Consider the following 16,181-nt stretch of genomic DNA (forward strand, 5'->3'; position numbering starts at 1 on the left):
CGAAAGTGCGAAAAGGAACGAAAAGGAACGGGTTCCCACGCGGGCTGTCACAGATCAAATAGGGGGGAGGGGTGGGGGATTGAAAGCCGCTGAGTAGCGCGATAGAAAAACGTTTGACGAGTTGACATTCTGGTGTAGGTTATTTTTCTACGGTCCCAAAAATGTCACAAAGTCGTTTTCTAGTGGTCCCGGCCTGAATTATAAGTGGCCCCGGGCAATCGGGACACCGCGTTGATTTCAACTCGAGGCCTGGTTCCAAAGACTTTTTCTGCCGAACCCGCACGGGAGACGTGTGTCGCCCGCCAGATCTCTCCGTGGTTTCCCAATATCCTTTGCACAAAATCCTCACGTTGGCCATTATTTCTTCCCACAAAATGATGAATACTCATGGTACAACGTGAAGAAAACTCCTTGGTACAATGTATACATGTCTATCCTTTCACAGCTTTTCTTTTGTCGTGAACGAGCAAGAAGATATGTCTCCAGTCTCATTAGCATATCCTTCCTGACCGGACTTCTATTAGACGTAAACAATCGCAGGTCATTTGCATGCGGCGCTCTCATCTTAGGAGAAGAGAAGCCACCCAAATACAACAACAACGCTACAATCTTGCCTCATTCTGAAAATGTATATTAATCGATATTTATCCATCACCTACCAGTAACTGAATTTTAGTCCTTACTTTCTTATCTCAGTTCTGTTTTCTTGTATTTCGCTGATCTTCAGAGAATAATTTGGCCACACAAAGACAACAGCCTAAAACAGCCCCGTAAAAATTTGATATTGCCAAATTCTGAGTAAAATAAAACACGTTTCATAGGCTTCTAACGCCCGCAGTACCGGTTCCTTATATTCTCATTGATTTTATTTTAGTTTGCTTCATACTTCGTTCCTTTTCGCACTTTCGGTAGTAAAAGTGCGAAAAGGAACGAAAAGGAACGAAAAGGAAAGTGCCGAAAGTGCGAAAAGGAACGAAAAGGAAAGTACCGAAAGTGCGAAAAGGAACGAAAAGGAACGAAACGATTGGATAGGAACGAAAAGGAACGAAAAGGAAATTACCGAAAGTGCGAAAAGGAACGAAAAGGAACGGGTTCCCACGCGGGCTGTCACAGATCAAATAGGGGGGAGGGGTGGGGGATTGAAAGCCGCTGAGTAGCGCGATAGAAAAACGTTTGACGAGTTGACATTCTGGTGTAGGTTATTTTTCTACGGTCCCAAAAATGTCACAAAGTCGTTTTCTAGTGGGACCGGCCTGAAATATAAGTGGCCCCGGGCAATCGGGACACCGCGTTGATTTCAACTCGAGGCCTGGTTCCAAAGACTTTGGTGACCCATGTGGTTGGCACGGGGAGCGCTCCTTACCCAGATGTATTTGTGTCGTTTTTGTAGATTCTCAAAAATGTGATGTGTCCCCTCCAGTTAACTAGTTAACTGTGCTCGTAAATGAACTGAGGCAAGAACGTATGTACGTAGTGTGTAAGCGGAAACGGTGGTGTGATATACATTTTGTATCTAGTATATCATGTAGTCCATGCATATTCGTGTGAATGGAAAAACTTGACTGGGTAAGAATAAACTTCCCATGTATACAATAATAAACTTCTGTGTTTGTAAGAACAATCTTCCCGTGTTTGTAAAAAATAAACTTCCCGTGTTTGATGCCTGAAACTGTCTTGTCGTTTCTTGCATAACTAAACCCTACAGGCTTCAAAATTCACTCATTTCATGATAGAAGAAATTTGATCATCTCTTAACTACTAACTTTTTCTTGTTTTTGTCTCACCTTTTAACATAATCTTAATATTTCATCACGCGATCCTTAAATGCAGATACAGTCAAACCTGTCCAAGACGACCACCCGTGGGACCGGGGAAAAGTGGTCGATTTGGACAGGTGGTCGCTGAGAAGAGTATCGATTCAAAACATACCCGATGCAAAGTATAAATGGTTTCCGTTGTGTTTGATGGCAAATAGCAAGCGCACTGCACGCATGCAAAGAAGCGAAGTCTTTAATGCCAAATACAACACGCACACTGTAAATTGTAAATCTAACCCCGAGTTTTTATACGATACAGCGTTTTAAAGCTCAATATTTGTACACTAAATTTTTTGACAGTAAGGGAACTTTGATGCTGTCAGTTACGTCGCTGTGTTCTTGATCACCGTATCTGAAATAACTACGGTGCACCTTTCGAATTCGATGACACCGGTACGTCCCGATAGCGTAATCCACGGGTGAATGTACAGTACAGTTGGACAAAAGCACTCACACAGATCTTTCTTAAAAAGGTATGAGCTACACAGATCTTTCTTTAAAAAGTATGAGGCTATATACGTCTCAGCATTCGTTCACTTTATAACGATATAGATTTTTTAACAACTTCTGTAACAACTACATTCGGATTTTCTTACAACGAAATTTCCTCCCATATTACAGTAGACTGCCCCATTGACCCATCCATTGACCGCCGCCTTCTTTATTCTAAACATAACATCGTAATTGCAGTCAAAATCCGACGCAAACTGGCCAATTTCGGCACAAAATGATAAAAAATCGATGAAAACCTAAATTTTGAAAATAATGCGGTCGTTATGGGTCCCAATTTGGGCCGGTCGCGGTCGCGTTGGCCAGGTGGTCGTTGAGAAAAGGTCGCTTAATGCTTACGTCAATGGGAAAAAAAATCGGGACCGAGAAAAAGCGGTCGAAATGGTCAGGTGGTGGCTGAGAAGAGGTGGTCGCTCGGGGCAGGTTTGACTGTATATCCTCTCGCTACATATCCATATCTATAACGTCATCTGCGTATATTGATCTGTTTATCAACGTTTAATTAAACTCTTTTATGTATAACGTAAAAAGTAGTCCCTTCTACAAATTTCAGTATATAAACTTGTTGATGATGATTGGAAAACACACCATTTCAAAATACAAATACGGAAAGTATGTTGAAACAATAACTTTTGAGCAAGAGTGTACGCTGAGAGGTGATTCTTCATTCTGTGTAATCTCTCTGTAACATTGTAAATAAAAAAGTCCATGGCTACGGACCATGGGAAGATCCGAAATGAAGATTAAAAAAGTAGACCCTTTGTCTGATTGAAGTATGTAAAATGCAGGAGCTTGTGCAAGGCGGTCAAAGACCTGTTAAATAGAATGGAACCAGCACAAAACATCTTCAGCACGCAATGTACATTTGATTCGAAACTGTCAATCAACTCAAAGAAGAATGAAGAGCTAATTGGATTAATCTGAATGTCCCTTGATTTTGTTGGTACTGAAGCTAAGGACACAACCTACCGTACGTGCAAATACGTGCTGTCTACGTGCCAAAACGTGGGCAATCTTTTGGGATCCGTAAATGGTAAGTACCGCCTCCGTACGAACTCGTAGGGAATCCGACGGATTTTGGAGCACGCAGACACGCCGTAGAACTTTACGTGCAGGCAAAACTTTGTGTGCCATCGGGCTGTGGATTCGCCCCCCGTTCGTGCCAGTACAAGCGACGCGTTTTCAGAAATAAGTGGCGGACGTGGCCTCCCACAAAACGTATGGACAAATTGCACGTATGGCAGGTTGGGTCCTTAGCTTAAGAAACCTCTGAAAGTCCATGAAATGCCACGCTGTTTTCTAATTACAGCCGAATGACTCTTTATTGTTCATCCATTTTGTGAATATTTTCTTTGGAAAATTTGGTTAGCTTGTAACTGAATACGCGTAAATGTAATGTCATTTGATTTCGTTGCTTCATCTTTTTGCCTAACATGTCTTTTTTGCACGCTCGCATCAGTTAGAATATCAGTAGATGGCATCCATTTTATCAAAACTAGTATAGTCGACCCAAACAAATTGAATACGTAACCCGCTGGCTCTTGAAGCTGAACACAAAATACTGCTTTGCATTATCTACACGTAAGTATATCTATTGTAAGCACCACATCCTTAAAACAAAAACATAGATCACAAGCGTAGCCTAGCATTGTTTACTAGATTTACAATACTTAACTGTGCTCTTTATATTGGATTGTCCACGTAAAAAATATCCTCAATTACCAAGGCTTTGGACACATATGGCTGAACCGAGGTCATACCACATAGATACAATCACCACTCAGCTACGACAACGTTTACAAGATATATACGTGCAAAATTGGCATTCCTCTATTCGGAACAATTCCAAACTGTCCTCTCTTTCTACATTGAACAAGCATTACAAGCAAGAAAATAACATTTCAACCATAAAGAGCCTTGACGTTCGTAGGGCAATCACACAACTCAGAATTGGCTGTCACAAATTGAATATAGAAACCGGGAGATTCCAAAAAATCCCTATCGACCAGAGGCTAATTTAAGACGAATATCACTTTATGGTTGTATGTCCCAAATATTCTGATATGAAATTTTCTGTACACAAGGTTGTCATCTTATACACAAGGATTTATCTCAATGGACCTGAAGTGCAAATTCAAATACATCATGACATGTGACAATCCCTGCATGACAGATATAGGTAAATATATCAAAGAAGGTTTAGACATTAGAAATTCCTCCAATGATTGTAACAGCCTCCAATGATTGTAAGAAACTTATCCCATACTACAACATCTGTATTAGTTAGATAAGCGTTAAGTTATAGAACTGTAGTTATGTAGATGCCATACTTTGTACCCCGTACAATTGTTGTGCAATAAAGCTATTATTTATGAAAATGATTATGAATAACACCACACATTTTCCCCTGCACTTGAGTTGAGAGATTATTCATTATCGTGTATGTGTAATCTTTATTTTCCACTCTTTGTTGACACGTAGTTTTTAAATGGGGTTAGAAAAAGAGCGTAGTAAACCGTCTGAGTCGCCATAGAGTTATTGTAGTTCTAGTAATAACTGCCAGGCGACGCTTTTGATCCATTACCATTTTGAGCCATTACTATGTTTTTTCTTTGACCAAGATTCTTCGTCTCGCTTTCGACTAATGGTTCAAAAGCCTTCCCCCGTCTAAAGAGGATTAATGCTATCAAATCAGTTCTCTGATACCGCTTCCAGACAGAAACAGTAGAGAAAAAAGAGATTATACGTATAGTGAAAATTATACATAATTATCATCTTTTATACACATTTTCAAGAATTTGTATTTGAAAATAAGACATACATTTACAAATCAACACAGTTTGGATCATCATTACCAGATTATATAGCAGAGAATTAAAAAGCCTTGAAGTCTTTCATTATTTTTTGAGGTTTTTTAAAAGTTGAATGTATAAAAGACAACATACATATAAACCATTCTACACAGTACACACCGATATTGTTGCACAACACGCCTATCTTTTCTCGTCACTGTCAGCAATAACTAAGAGTTAGAAAGAACAAGTCACAAAAGCCCTCTACTCCGTTTCACATTGACAAAAATATATCCATTTCAGATCTATTTTTCGTCGAAGCATGCTTGGCGATGGCTCATTACCCGTGATTTTCTTCAGTCACAGGTCACTCACCTAATACCAACGTACGGTGCCAACCGCTTGAATGAGGTCCACATAAAGTATTGTGTCCGAATATTCCCAAACTTTCACAGTACGGCCTTTTACGTATACCGCGCATAAATCCCTGTTGCAGGTAAATCGTGAGGTGTATGTGTCAGTCAGGTACTCTCCTTTGACCCAACCGTACGATGACCCATGGTGTTTGGTGAAAGCAAACACTGCGCAGAGGAGTCAGGTTTCTGACGGAAGCAAAAACCAGACTATGGGTGGAAACCCCCGGACTGTTTGAAATGGACACTGCTTGATATGTTTGCATCGGACATTTTCATTTCCATTGTCTATTATAATGATACTTGTGATCAACATGTGGCGAAGAGAATCCCTGCTAGTGCTGGCGCTCGTTTTCTGGGTCAAAACAGCTAGCAGTCAAACTACTGAAGGTGAGTTCAAATGTTACGTTAACCTATCAAAGTCGAAGTCAAGCTTTAAGCTAGAACAAATTTTCAATCGCAAAGGCTTTTTAAAATCTGTAGTCTGTTGTATATCATCACAATTTGGGTTTATTCTACTTATTTCGTTTAGTTAGAACTAAAACACGAGGGCAAAACAATATATTTTATAACCACACAGAGTAAAAAATGCAAATATTGTGAGGTCATAACTTGTCTGTAACTGGATTTATTACTCAATCTAGAAATACATAAAGTTACGCCATTTTGTGTTCAATGCGAGACATGACAATTTTAAACGGCGTTTTCTGGAACAATTTTTGAAAAACAGAAAACATTTCGTTTTGAATAGCGCTTATAATCCCCATACTGGGCAACGTGCCGTGTCTTTGGTACTCTGAGATATTCGTATCAGTATTTACAGTAATAGAAAAGTACTAAATCAAGATATCATAAGTTGTGCTGAGTGATTATTCGGTATGGGCAACTGTTTATTTACGGTTACCCATTCTGTTACATTTAGTTGCTCAGTAAATAGCGAGGAGTATCCCTTTGCACGTATAGTTTATTTGAAAGGCACAGCGACATGGTGCCTCTATGCACTATGCAAAATGGGTACTGACGTCTGTCAACACGCCATAAAGCTAAGGGCACAACCCGCTGTGCGTGCAAATATCTGCTGTCTAGGTGCCAAAACGTTGGCAAACTTTTGGGATCCGTAAGTGGTAAGTACCGCCTCCGTACGAACTCGTAGGGAATCCGAGGGAGTACGCAGACACGCCGTAGAACTTTACGTGCAGGCAAAACTTTGTGTGCCATCGGGCTGTGGATTCGCCCCCCGTAGGTGCCATTACGGGCGACGCGCCTGCCCTGTACAGCCTGAACGTTTTCGGAAATACGTGGCGGAGGTGTCTCCCCCCCCCCTCCCCCCCCCCCCCAAAAAAAGAAGAAAACTCACGGACAATTTGCACGCACGGAGGGCTGTGCCCTTAGCTTAAAAGGCCCAAAATGCAAGGTCTGTTCTTGTATGGACCCGAGCTATCATAGGTTTTAGACTCTTATCACCTTTATTGACCATGCTCATGTGGCTGTAGCACAAACAAATCAAAGTCCGTTGACTAGACAGACATTTGCAAACAAATGACATCACAGTACGTGCTTGCGACAGGGATATGGCACGCCATTGTGTTACAGAATTCGTCTGTTGACTTGGGTTACCTAAATCTTCCACTCGAGCCTGCTGCCCACTGCAGTGGAACGTGTGGATACTGTTACGGTGAAGCTCCCCAAACAAAACCTTTAAGGTGGACTCTCACAGCACTTGGGGCACCGGTAGGGCACTGCGGGGTTTGTTCACTGCGGCACTGTTTTGTTATTTTCGCGATTTTTAATAATTTATATATTGCGCAATACGTGAAAGAATGAATAGATTCGCTCCTTTGAAAAGTTATAGGTAGTCTCTCATTCTTAAACCGTTGCTCGATCGGAAAGATTGAGGGACCGAAATGTAACAAAACACAAACACAAGGCAAAAAATTTAAAAGCAGATTTGTGTATATTTCTTGATAGACGATAGACAATTTTTTCATTTCTAATGGATTGGAAATGTTACTATATATGTAGCATTACAGCTGGTAATCCAGAAGACACCTTTGTTTTCCCCCACTTATAATTAATTCACTGGTGAATCGGATAGGTGAGTGGCTAGGATAGCAGGTGGGAGACCGAGAGGTCAAACGGGCGTCCTGTCCTTGAGAAAGAATGTTTACAGTGCCACTCACTCCACTCATGTGTTACAATGGGTATACGTGTGAAATGGTGGTTGTGGAGAGGCACCTTCCGATACCGTACCCCAATTAATCACAACGCACTGCCCTGCTATAGGTCGCTTTGTTCTTTTGGTCCAGGCAGTCAGTAATTGAATTCACTTGTCAGTAATTGAATTCACAAAACCAGTTTCTTCCAGATCACTTCTGCAGAAAGCTGTAAATGTACGTGAATAAGGGTCTATGTGGGTACATAAGTAAAATTGCTATCACATGGACACCAAATGTGCTCGAAGTTTGTCTCTCCTCAAACACAGGACTTCCATTAAACGTCCTTTACGAAATATATGTACTCATTACCTCCATGAAAAACGAAGGTATCGTTTGTCATTGTTGTGTCTGTTCTGTCTGGGGGGGCCCCCCCCCCCCCCCCCAAAAAAAAATTCCACCGATGCCCCCGGAGAGACCGGTGAAGAAGGCTACATTCTATGTCCTTTTTTTCATTCTGAGTTGAGTGAGGGGTCTGGTGAGAAAATCCATGTAAACGACCTTTTCCTATAGAATATGGATTCGAACTCAATACTTTCAGTCAACAACCTTTCTGTACAGTTCTTGTTACACAGCGATGACCTAGAAAGAAAAGTTTGAAAATGTTTCCGTCGTAAGATACGTAGAACTGTTACGACAACAAATAGTAAATAGCAAGTAATATGACAGAAATATACACCTTTCAAACTATAGGTACCCAGAATGCTACATCAACTACGTCCTCTGAGAGACACACGGCAACTTTAAACCCGACAGACATTACAACCGTGGACTATACCACTCAAAATGCGAACAGCATCACTACCCAAGCGGATGAGAATACAACAGCTACTACAGGCGAAGCAACAACAGAGACGTTATACATTACACCTACAGACGTTACAACCCAGATATCGAATACAGATTTTATTACACCAGCGATAGAGATTACAACTACAGAGGTAACAACATTGGCACAAATTACAACTTCAACTACGACAGGAATTAAAACTACAGCAGCTATAACCCCATCACCGAGTGCACCTTTAGCTACAACACAGACAACAGGGATCGGAAGTACCGAGGACGCAACTACAGTGGTCACAACCCCATCGGCCGGTACATCTTTGGTCACAGCACAGACAACAGGGGTCGAAACTACGGATGACACAACCACAGAGGTCACAACCCCATCAGCCAGTACATCTTTAGTCACAACACAGACAACAGGGATCGAAACTACAGAAGAAATAACCACAAAGATCACATCCCCATCAGCCATCACATCTGTGGTCACAGCACAGACAACAGGGATCGAAACTACAGTGGTCACAACCCCATCAGCCAATACACATTTAATCACAACACAGAAAACAGGGCTCGAAACTACCGAGGACACAACTACAGATGTCACAACCCCATCAGCCAGTACATCTGTAGTCACAACACAGGCAACAGCGATCGAAACTACAGTGGTCACAACCCCATCAGCCAATACACATTTAATCACAACACAGACAACAGGGCTCGAAACTACCGAGGACACAACTACAGATGTCACAACCCCATCAGCCAGTACATCTGTAGTCACAACACAGGCAACAGCGATAGAAACTACAGAGGAAACAGCTACAGATGTCACAACCCCATCAACCAGTACATCTGTAGTCACAACACAGACAACAGGGATCGAAGCTACAGAGGACAGAACTACATATGTCCTAACTCCATCACCGAGTGCAACTTTATCTACAGCGCAGACGACAGGGGTCGAAACCTACAGAGGACACAATCACAGAGGTCACAACACCATCAGCCAGTACATCTGTAGTCACAACACAGACAACAGGGATCGAAACTACAGAAGGCACAATCACAGAGGTCACAACACCATCAGCCAGTACATCTGTAGTCACAACACAGACAACAGGGATCGAAACTACCGAGGACACAACTACAGATGTCACAACCCCATCAGCCAGTACATCTGTAGTCACAACACAGGCAACAGCGATAGAAACTACAGAGGAAACAGCTACAGATGTCACAACCCCATCAGCCAGTATAGCTGTAGTCACAACACAGACAACAGGGATCGTAACTACAAAGGAAACAACTACAGATGTCCCAACCCTTTCACCAAGTGCACCTCTAGCTACAACACAGACAACAGGGATCGAAACTACAGAGGACAGTACCACAGAGGTCACAACACCATCACCGTTTGCATTTCCAACTACAACACAGACAGCAGGGATCGAAACTACCAAGGACACAACTACAGATGTCACAACCCCATCCTATCCGTGCTCTTGCCCATCAACTGACCTGTCTTCTATATCACCATACCAAACTTCCGTAATACCGACTACGGCTACCCAGTTAACAACGAGCGAAGAAATCACCACCAGCATTGACACTGGTTCTACACAACTGACCAGCGAATGTCCAACACAGACACCCATTCCTATGGACGTTGATGAGTGTGTGGAGAACAACCACACGTGCCACCGTCATGCCCTATGTGTGGATACCGTCTTTCTGTACGAGTGCGTCTGTCCTCCGGGTTATTCTGGTAACGGCACCTACTGCAAAGGTAAGAACATCTTTTTTTTTTAATACTTTAGTAGCGGAAGAGTTATGTTGACGCAAATTGTTATGTTTATATATGATAAGATTCAGTTCAGTTCAGTTAGATTGTCGAAGTTATGTTTATGCTAATGTTGTCACAAGACAAGTATAAGGTACTGCAGTACAAAGGATAATGTCATTAAATCTGTAACAAAACTCCAGAATATGCTACTATAGACTTCTTTTGTAATATAAGACTGTGAATTTCTAATATTTGTGGGTTTGGGATGATTAACTAATACGAGTTATCTTACTAAGCACCATATTTGTGTAATCAATAACAAACACGTATAGTACATCAGTCATAAAAGGTATAAACCATTTGGCCAAGGTATGGCGTCATGTAACTCTAATTGTATCTGCTCTGCTGTTGTTTTGATGGAAGCACGACGGCACATAGGCTACATCTTACAGACAAAAACATTGAAATCTGTAATGTAAGTGATGTCCTGATGTGTTGTTCCCCTACTTTTCTAGACATCGACGAATGTTTAGATAACTCTGATGTGTGCCATGAAGATGCCCACTGCTACAACACTGCGGGGTCCTATAACTGTGCGTGCAGGGATGGCTATGGAGGAGACGGGTTTAACTGCACTGGTGGGACAATGTCTTCCTAATATTGTGTGTGTTTATGTGTGTGCGTGGTTGTGTAAGTGTGCGTGTGTGTGTGCCTATGTGTGTCTGTGTTACTATGGGTGTTTGTGTGTGCGTTTGTGTGTGACTGTGTGTGCGTGTATGTATGTGTGTTTGTGTGCGTATGTCTGTGTGTATGTGTGTGCGTATGTATGTGTGTGTTTGTGCGTGTGTGTGTGTGTGTGTGTGCCTGTGTGTGTACGTGTGTATGTGTGTGTGTGTGCGTGTGTGTATGTGTGTGTCTGTGTCTGTGTGTGTTTGTGAGAGTATCTAAATTTGTGTGTTGGGGAGGGGTGCGTGTATGTGTATGTGTGTGTGTGTGTGAATAACTTTGTATAAAGAAGGGTGACTTTTAATACTCTCTTGATTTATTGAATGAGTGTTACAAAAATGCTACTCTTTTTATTATGTCCTTTCAAAAAATGTAGGTTCATTTCAATGAATTTCATTTCTGCTGGGTTTCAGAGAAAAATCTTAATGTACTATGATTTCCTAACCATGTTTTATATCTTTACTCTCAGATATTGATCAGTGCCAAGAGGGAAGTCATCATTGTCACCCAAACGCCACGTGTGTTAACACATTTGGCATGGATGGATACAACTGCTCATGTGACCCTGGATTCACTGGGGACGGATTTGTGTGCGAAGGTACAGACCTGTCATGCTGAAAAATCCCCCTTTTCATTATATAAAAAAGTAACATTGATTCAATCATAATCATCTATACTGTAGCTTCCTTTGTTGGTTTTCCGCTTATTTTTTTTCAATAACATAGTTACATTCTAGTCATGGACCTATTTTAATTCAGTTATGACAGCATCATTTATATAACCACTAGAAACAATCAATATCTTACAGAACGTTTTCTCCTCTTTTGCTCCCAACCATAGACATCAATGAATGCAGCGATCCAGGCCTACACAACTGTACCCAAAACGCGACATGCATGAATACAGAGGGCGGGTATAAATGTGTCTGCAATGAAGGATTTACAGCTCAAGGGTCCATATGCATTGGTGAGTAGATTTGTGAAATAAGGGTAAGCCAGACACAGACATTCGCTCAAGCGGAATAATTCCGAGTTTACCCAAAGGCAAGAGTAGTTAAGGTGGATAAGTAGAGATATCTAGATCTGATAAGCTCTATCAGCGTGACCCTGAAGCCCGGGAGACCCCTCTAGCTATCTTGGGACAGGCCAAGTTTGGACAGCACATTTGTAAGTCAGAACTTGTTAAATGACAGAATCAAAGTGGCACAAACATGTACAAGATGTTGACTCCTACGATAAAAAAATGACCAGTTCTGATGACATTGCCTCCAGTGATGAGTAACTATGTCCTCCTGCACCTACATCATTTGATATCTGACTACCCCCTTGTCCTTTTCACCCGTAAAAATGATACTATCCCCTCTGTGGTAAGGTCATTAAGTTGTGATAAGAACAACAAGGATGATTCTTGACATTGACATGAAAATTTTAATTACTTTACAAAAACGAGACTTAATGTCTGCCACTTACTTTCTTGTCTTGCAGATACACGATGATGACATTTGAATAAACGTTGTATGGGTTGATTTTTCAAACGATTTATATGATAGAAATATAACTTATGCAAAAGTTCATTTGGACATTGATCAGACACACACAAACAAAACACAATTAGTTTATTGTAAAAAAATGCATGTGTACTTTTATTCAACTTTTATTTCATATTTTTCTCATTTTCATTCCGTGTTGATTCGATTGTACAAGGGACAACCTCTGGTAACCTTTTAATTGATGCAAGCTTGTGAATACGAAGGAAACGTTTCGTAAGAAAATCCTTTTATTTTGAAATCCTAGTAAAATCATAGTGGACAGGAAGCTTGAAAACATGGCACAGAGCATGGTTTACCGAATAATATTCTTGATTTTTTCCCATAATCCTCTTTGACTTCCTATACCTTTCTTGAAGCGGACGAAAACTGATGCACGAGCTCATATCATTCATAGTAATGAAAACAGCATCGCATAATGATAAAACCATGCGTTCAGATTATACGTTCATCAGTCTCTCTATAAAGGTGGTATGTCACTGCACTTGGGGCAATGTTGCAGCACTGCGGGGTTCGAAAGATACTCAACGAAAGTCAGATATAAAGAACGAATTTTCTTACAATTTGTGTATTTTGCTGTCTTCTAAGTCGTACTTATTACGCATTATCTAAATTATGAAAAATCTGAGAAAGTAGCACTACAGTGCCTCAGTGATCGAACCCCGCAGTGCCGCACCGGTGCCCCAAATGCAGTGAGATGCCACCTAAAATCATTCTTATTACTTATCAAATACACATCACAACTCATGCAGTCTATCTTTTTCTTCACTTTTCTTCTTAGACATTGATGATTGTGATGGAGTCAACTGCCTCAATGGGGGAACATGTATCGATGCCATTGGATCATTCTTCTGTAACTGCTCCGATGGTACCAGTGGCGATGTCTGTAACATATGTGAGCATCGTACTCTGTCATTTTGTATATTTGTTGATTGATGGGCTAGTTAGGTATGTATGTTGAAAAATATGTGCTTCAACAGATGCATGATATTTGCCAGTTTCAGCGTATAATTGTTTTAAATTATGGTGATATTATGGTAAATAGATAAACATTTACATCAAAGAACAGATGAGCTAAGGAATATTTATACACCACATTCAGTCTAATCTGCATGTACAAGGACGCATACTGTCTGTTTTTAAGGTTATGGTAAGTTTGCCTGTGAGCACTTCACTATAACATTAAGATTCAATATGGACTTTATTTGATTATCGCAGTTTAAACAAACAACTGAATTAAAAACTAGATAAATCATACAAACATATAATCAGGGGTTAAATTCGACTATAGAATGCCTAGATATATTGTCTTGAAACTTGGTATGTACAAAAGTCTTGATAAAACCTAGAAATAGCACGAATTGCGGCAACCTGTCGGCTCCAAATGGTACTGAAGAAAAACAGCCGGTTTGGATATCTCCTGTTCTGTGCAGGCCATGGTAACAATGTTTGGTTGGGCTGTGGTTAGCAATAAGTGACGATGTGATCGAGTCTGGGGCCTTCTAGCAGCATTTACTGTGGAAACTTCAGGGGAAATGTTTTAAGTTGTAGACTTGGAAACAGGATAAAAACGAGATTGATGAATTTTCATATATTTTTTTACCAGTAAGTAGTTTTGATGAGGATCATCGTAATAACTTTAGGTTGGCAACTATTCATAAGGTTCTTTAGTCACAACCGGGGAGTACTTACTTCCAATTACTTCCAACGTTTCGATGTCTATTAGACGCCATTATGCTGCTGCAACGCCACCTACATCGGCTATAAGTAGCACCAAGAAGTAATTTCCAGTCATTCTACCCTGATGACGGTGTCTGATAGACATCGAAACGTTTGAAGTAAGTACTCCCTGGTTGTTCCTAAAGAAACTTACTTTATACATTATAACTTATTTCAGATGAGTCTACGTGGAGCAGTTGGAGTAGCTGGAGTGACGACTGCTTCTGTCGGGTGTCAAACGGCACGGCGATGGTGTCCCGTGTCCGGTCCCGGTCCTGTATCGGGAAGCCAGGGTACAGCGGCACTCCAATCTGCGACGGTGACGACACGGATTGGGAGGAGTGCATCCCAGGTAGACCTATGAAATTCATTATTCTTAATACTAGGGGTGGGTACAGGTACAGAAAATTCAGGTCCAGGTCTGGACCTTAACCTGGACCTGATTCCGTATGTGACAACTTTTAAGTTGAAATGAGAATAGGCAATACTCAAAATAATGGTCAGTATTGTGGAGTATTGGACTCCCCCTGGCGTTATAAAAGAGTACGAGGCTAGCTGTCTCTGTACGATTGATTGTAAAACTTGGTAGAAATGGATATAGCCCCTACTCTACGTCGCTCTTGTTATTTTCTTCTACCTGTAAGCCCAAAACGCGTGAATGCCTGATCATATATTAATCTGTGTTCATTTTCCAATCGGTCCAACATCCGGTCGACCCACCGAATTTTATCAGGTCCGTTTTTTTCTGGACCTGTCTAAGAAAAAACGGTTTTGTATCGGTGCATGGCACAGCGAGATGCATTGTGGGCAAGGATAAAGATCACTGAGTTGTTTACAGTTCTTGTCTCGACCATTATCTAGATTTGCATAACAATGGCCTGGTGTATTTAGTTTATGTTTTGGGAGCGTCACCTTTGGCCAATTGCCGACAATAAACTTTGCTATAATGCGTACTCAAGCTAGAATTCGTTTATCACTACGACCTTAAGCTAGAATTCGTTATTCAGTGTAATCATATTGTATTCACTAGGTTTAAAACAGCTTTGCCGACAAAAGTGCTAACCAGCGAAGTAACAAATTAACTTTTACTTCTACTTAAACGTACAACTTCTTCTCTGTAATCATAGATGTCGATGAATGTGAAGAAGGAACTAGCCACTGTCATCCAAACGCCACCTGTCAAAACGCCATTGGAGTTGGTCAGTATAACTGCACATGTGACAGCGGATTTGCTGGTGATGGCTTTCGGTGTAAAGGTAAGAAAAAGAAGCAAAAGTAGGGTTATTATGTTCTAAATGGACGAATTCTTAGCACAGTTAAGACCATTCCAACATTATATCTAAATTTTATTACGTAATTTACTTTCCAACATTCAAGTGTATAACTATTGGGCGGTTATCAGCTGATATTTATGATAAATAATGAAGCGCCTTGTTAAAAATAGTGTCTAGCTAATGAATTTGTGACAATAACAAAGCAAATTGAGTGTTTATGTGTTTCTTATGTGTTTTAACAACAGACATTTGGTCTACTATGTAAACAGAAAGACATGTTTGCAATATCTATACATTTATAGCAAAGGTTTGGAAATATTTTACTGCAATGCGCCCAACAGGGTTTCTTTAGTTAAACTTAATAACAATAATATAATGACAATAATACGTACATTGCACATGCATGCCCTTGGGTAAAATTGCAAGTAGAAGCGAAGTAAAACATCACATAGAATAATGAAAAATACAATACAATGACCCATTAAATTATTTCGAGTGGACGCACTTCTTATTAAGAATTTGAGCTCTAGTTATTATTCAAAACTTGAGCTCTAGTTACAATTAGATGTAATCTGAAAGTCATATCTCTATATTGGGAT

General features: G+C 40.7%; 1 protein-coding gene across 1 annotated transcript in view; it reads left to right on the top strand.

Annotated features, from left to right (window-relative positions):
- The first annotated feature begins 9,463 nt into the window (after positions 1-9,463).
- The window catches only part of LOC118407051 (protocadherin Fat 4-like), an 89,330-nt gene continuing 82,612 nt past the window's right edge, over positions 9,464-16,181 (top strand). The window contains exons 1-4 of the mRNA XM_035807468.1: positions 9,464-10,320; positions 10,833-10,955; positions 11,513-11,641; positions 11,884-12,009. Of these exons, the coding sequence (XP_035663361.1) occupies positions 10,194-10,320; positions 10,833-10,955; positions 11,513-11,641; positions 11,884-12,009 (505 nt within the window). The 5' untranslated portion in view covers positions 9,464-10,193. The remainder of the gene's footprint in view (positions 10,321-10,832; positions 10,956-11,512; positions 11,642-11,883; positions 12,010-16,181) is intronic.

This window comes from Branchiostoma floridae, chromosome 19 (assembly GCF_000003815.2).
Source record: "Branchiostoma floridae strain S238N-H82 chromosome 19, Bfl_VNyyK, whole genome shotgun sequence".
Classification (NCBI taxonomy): domain Eukaryota; kingdom Metazoa; phylum Chordata; class Leptocardii; order Amphioxiformes; family Branchiostomatidae; genus Branchiostoma; species Branchiostoma floridae.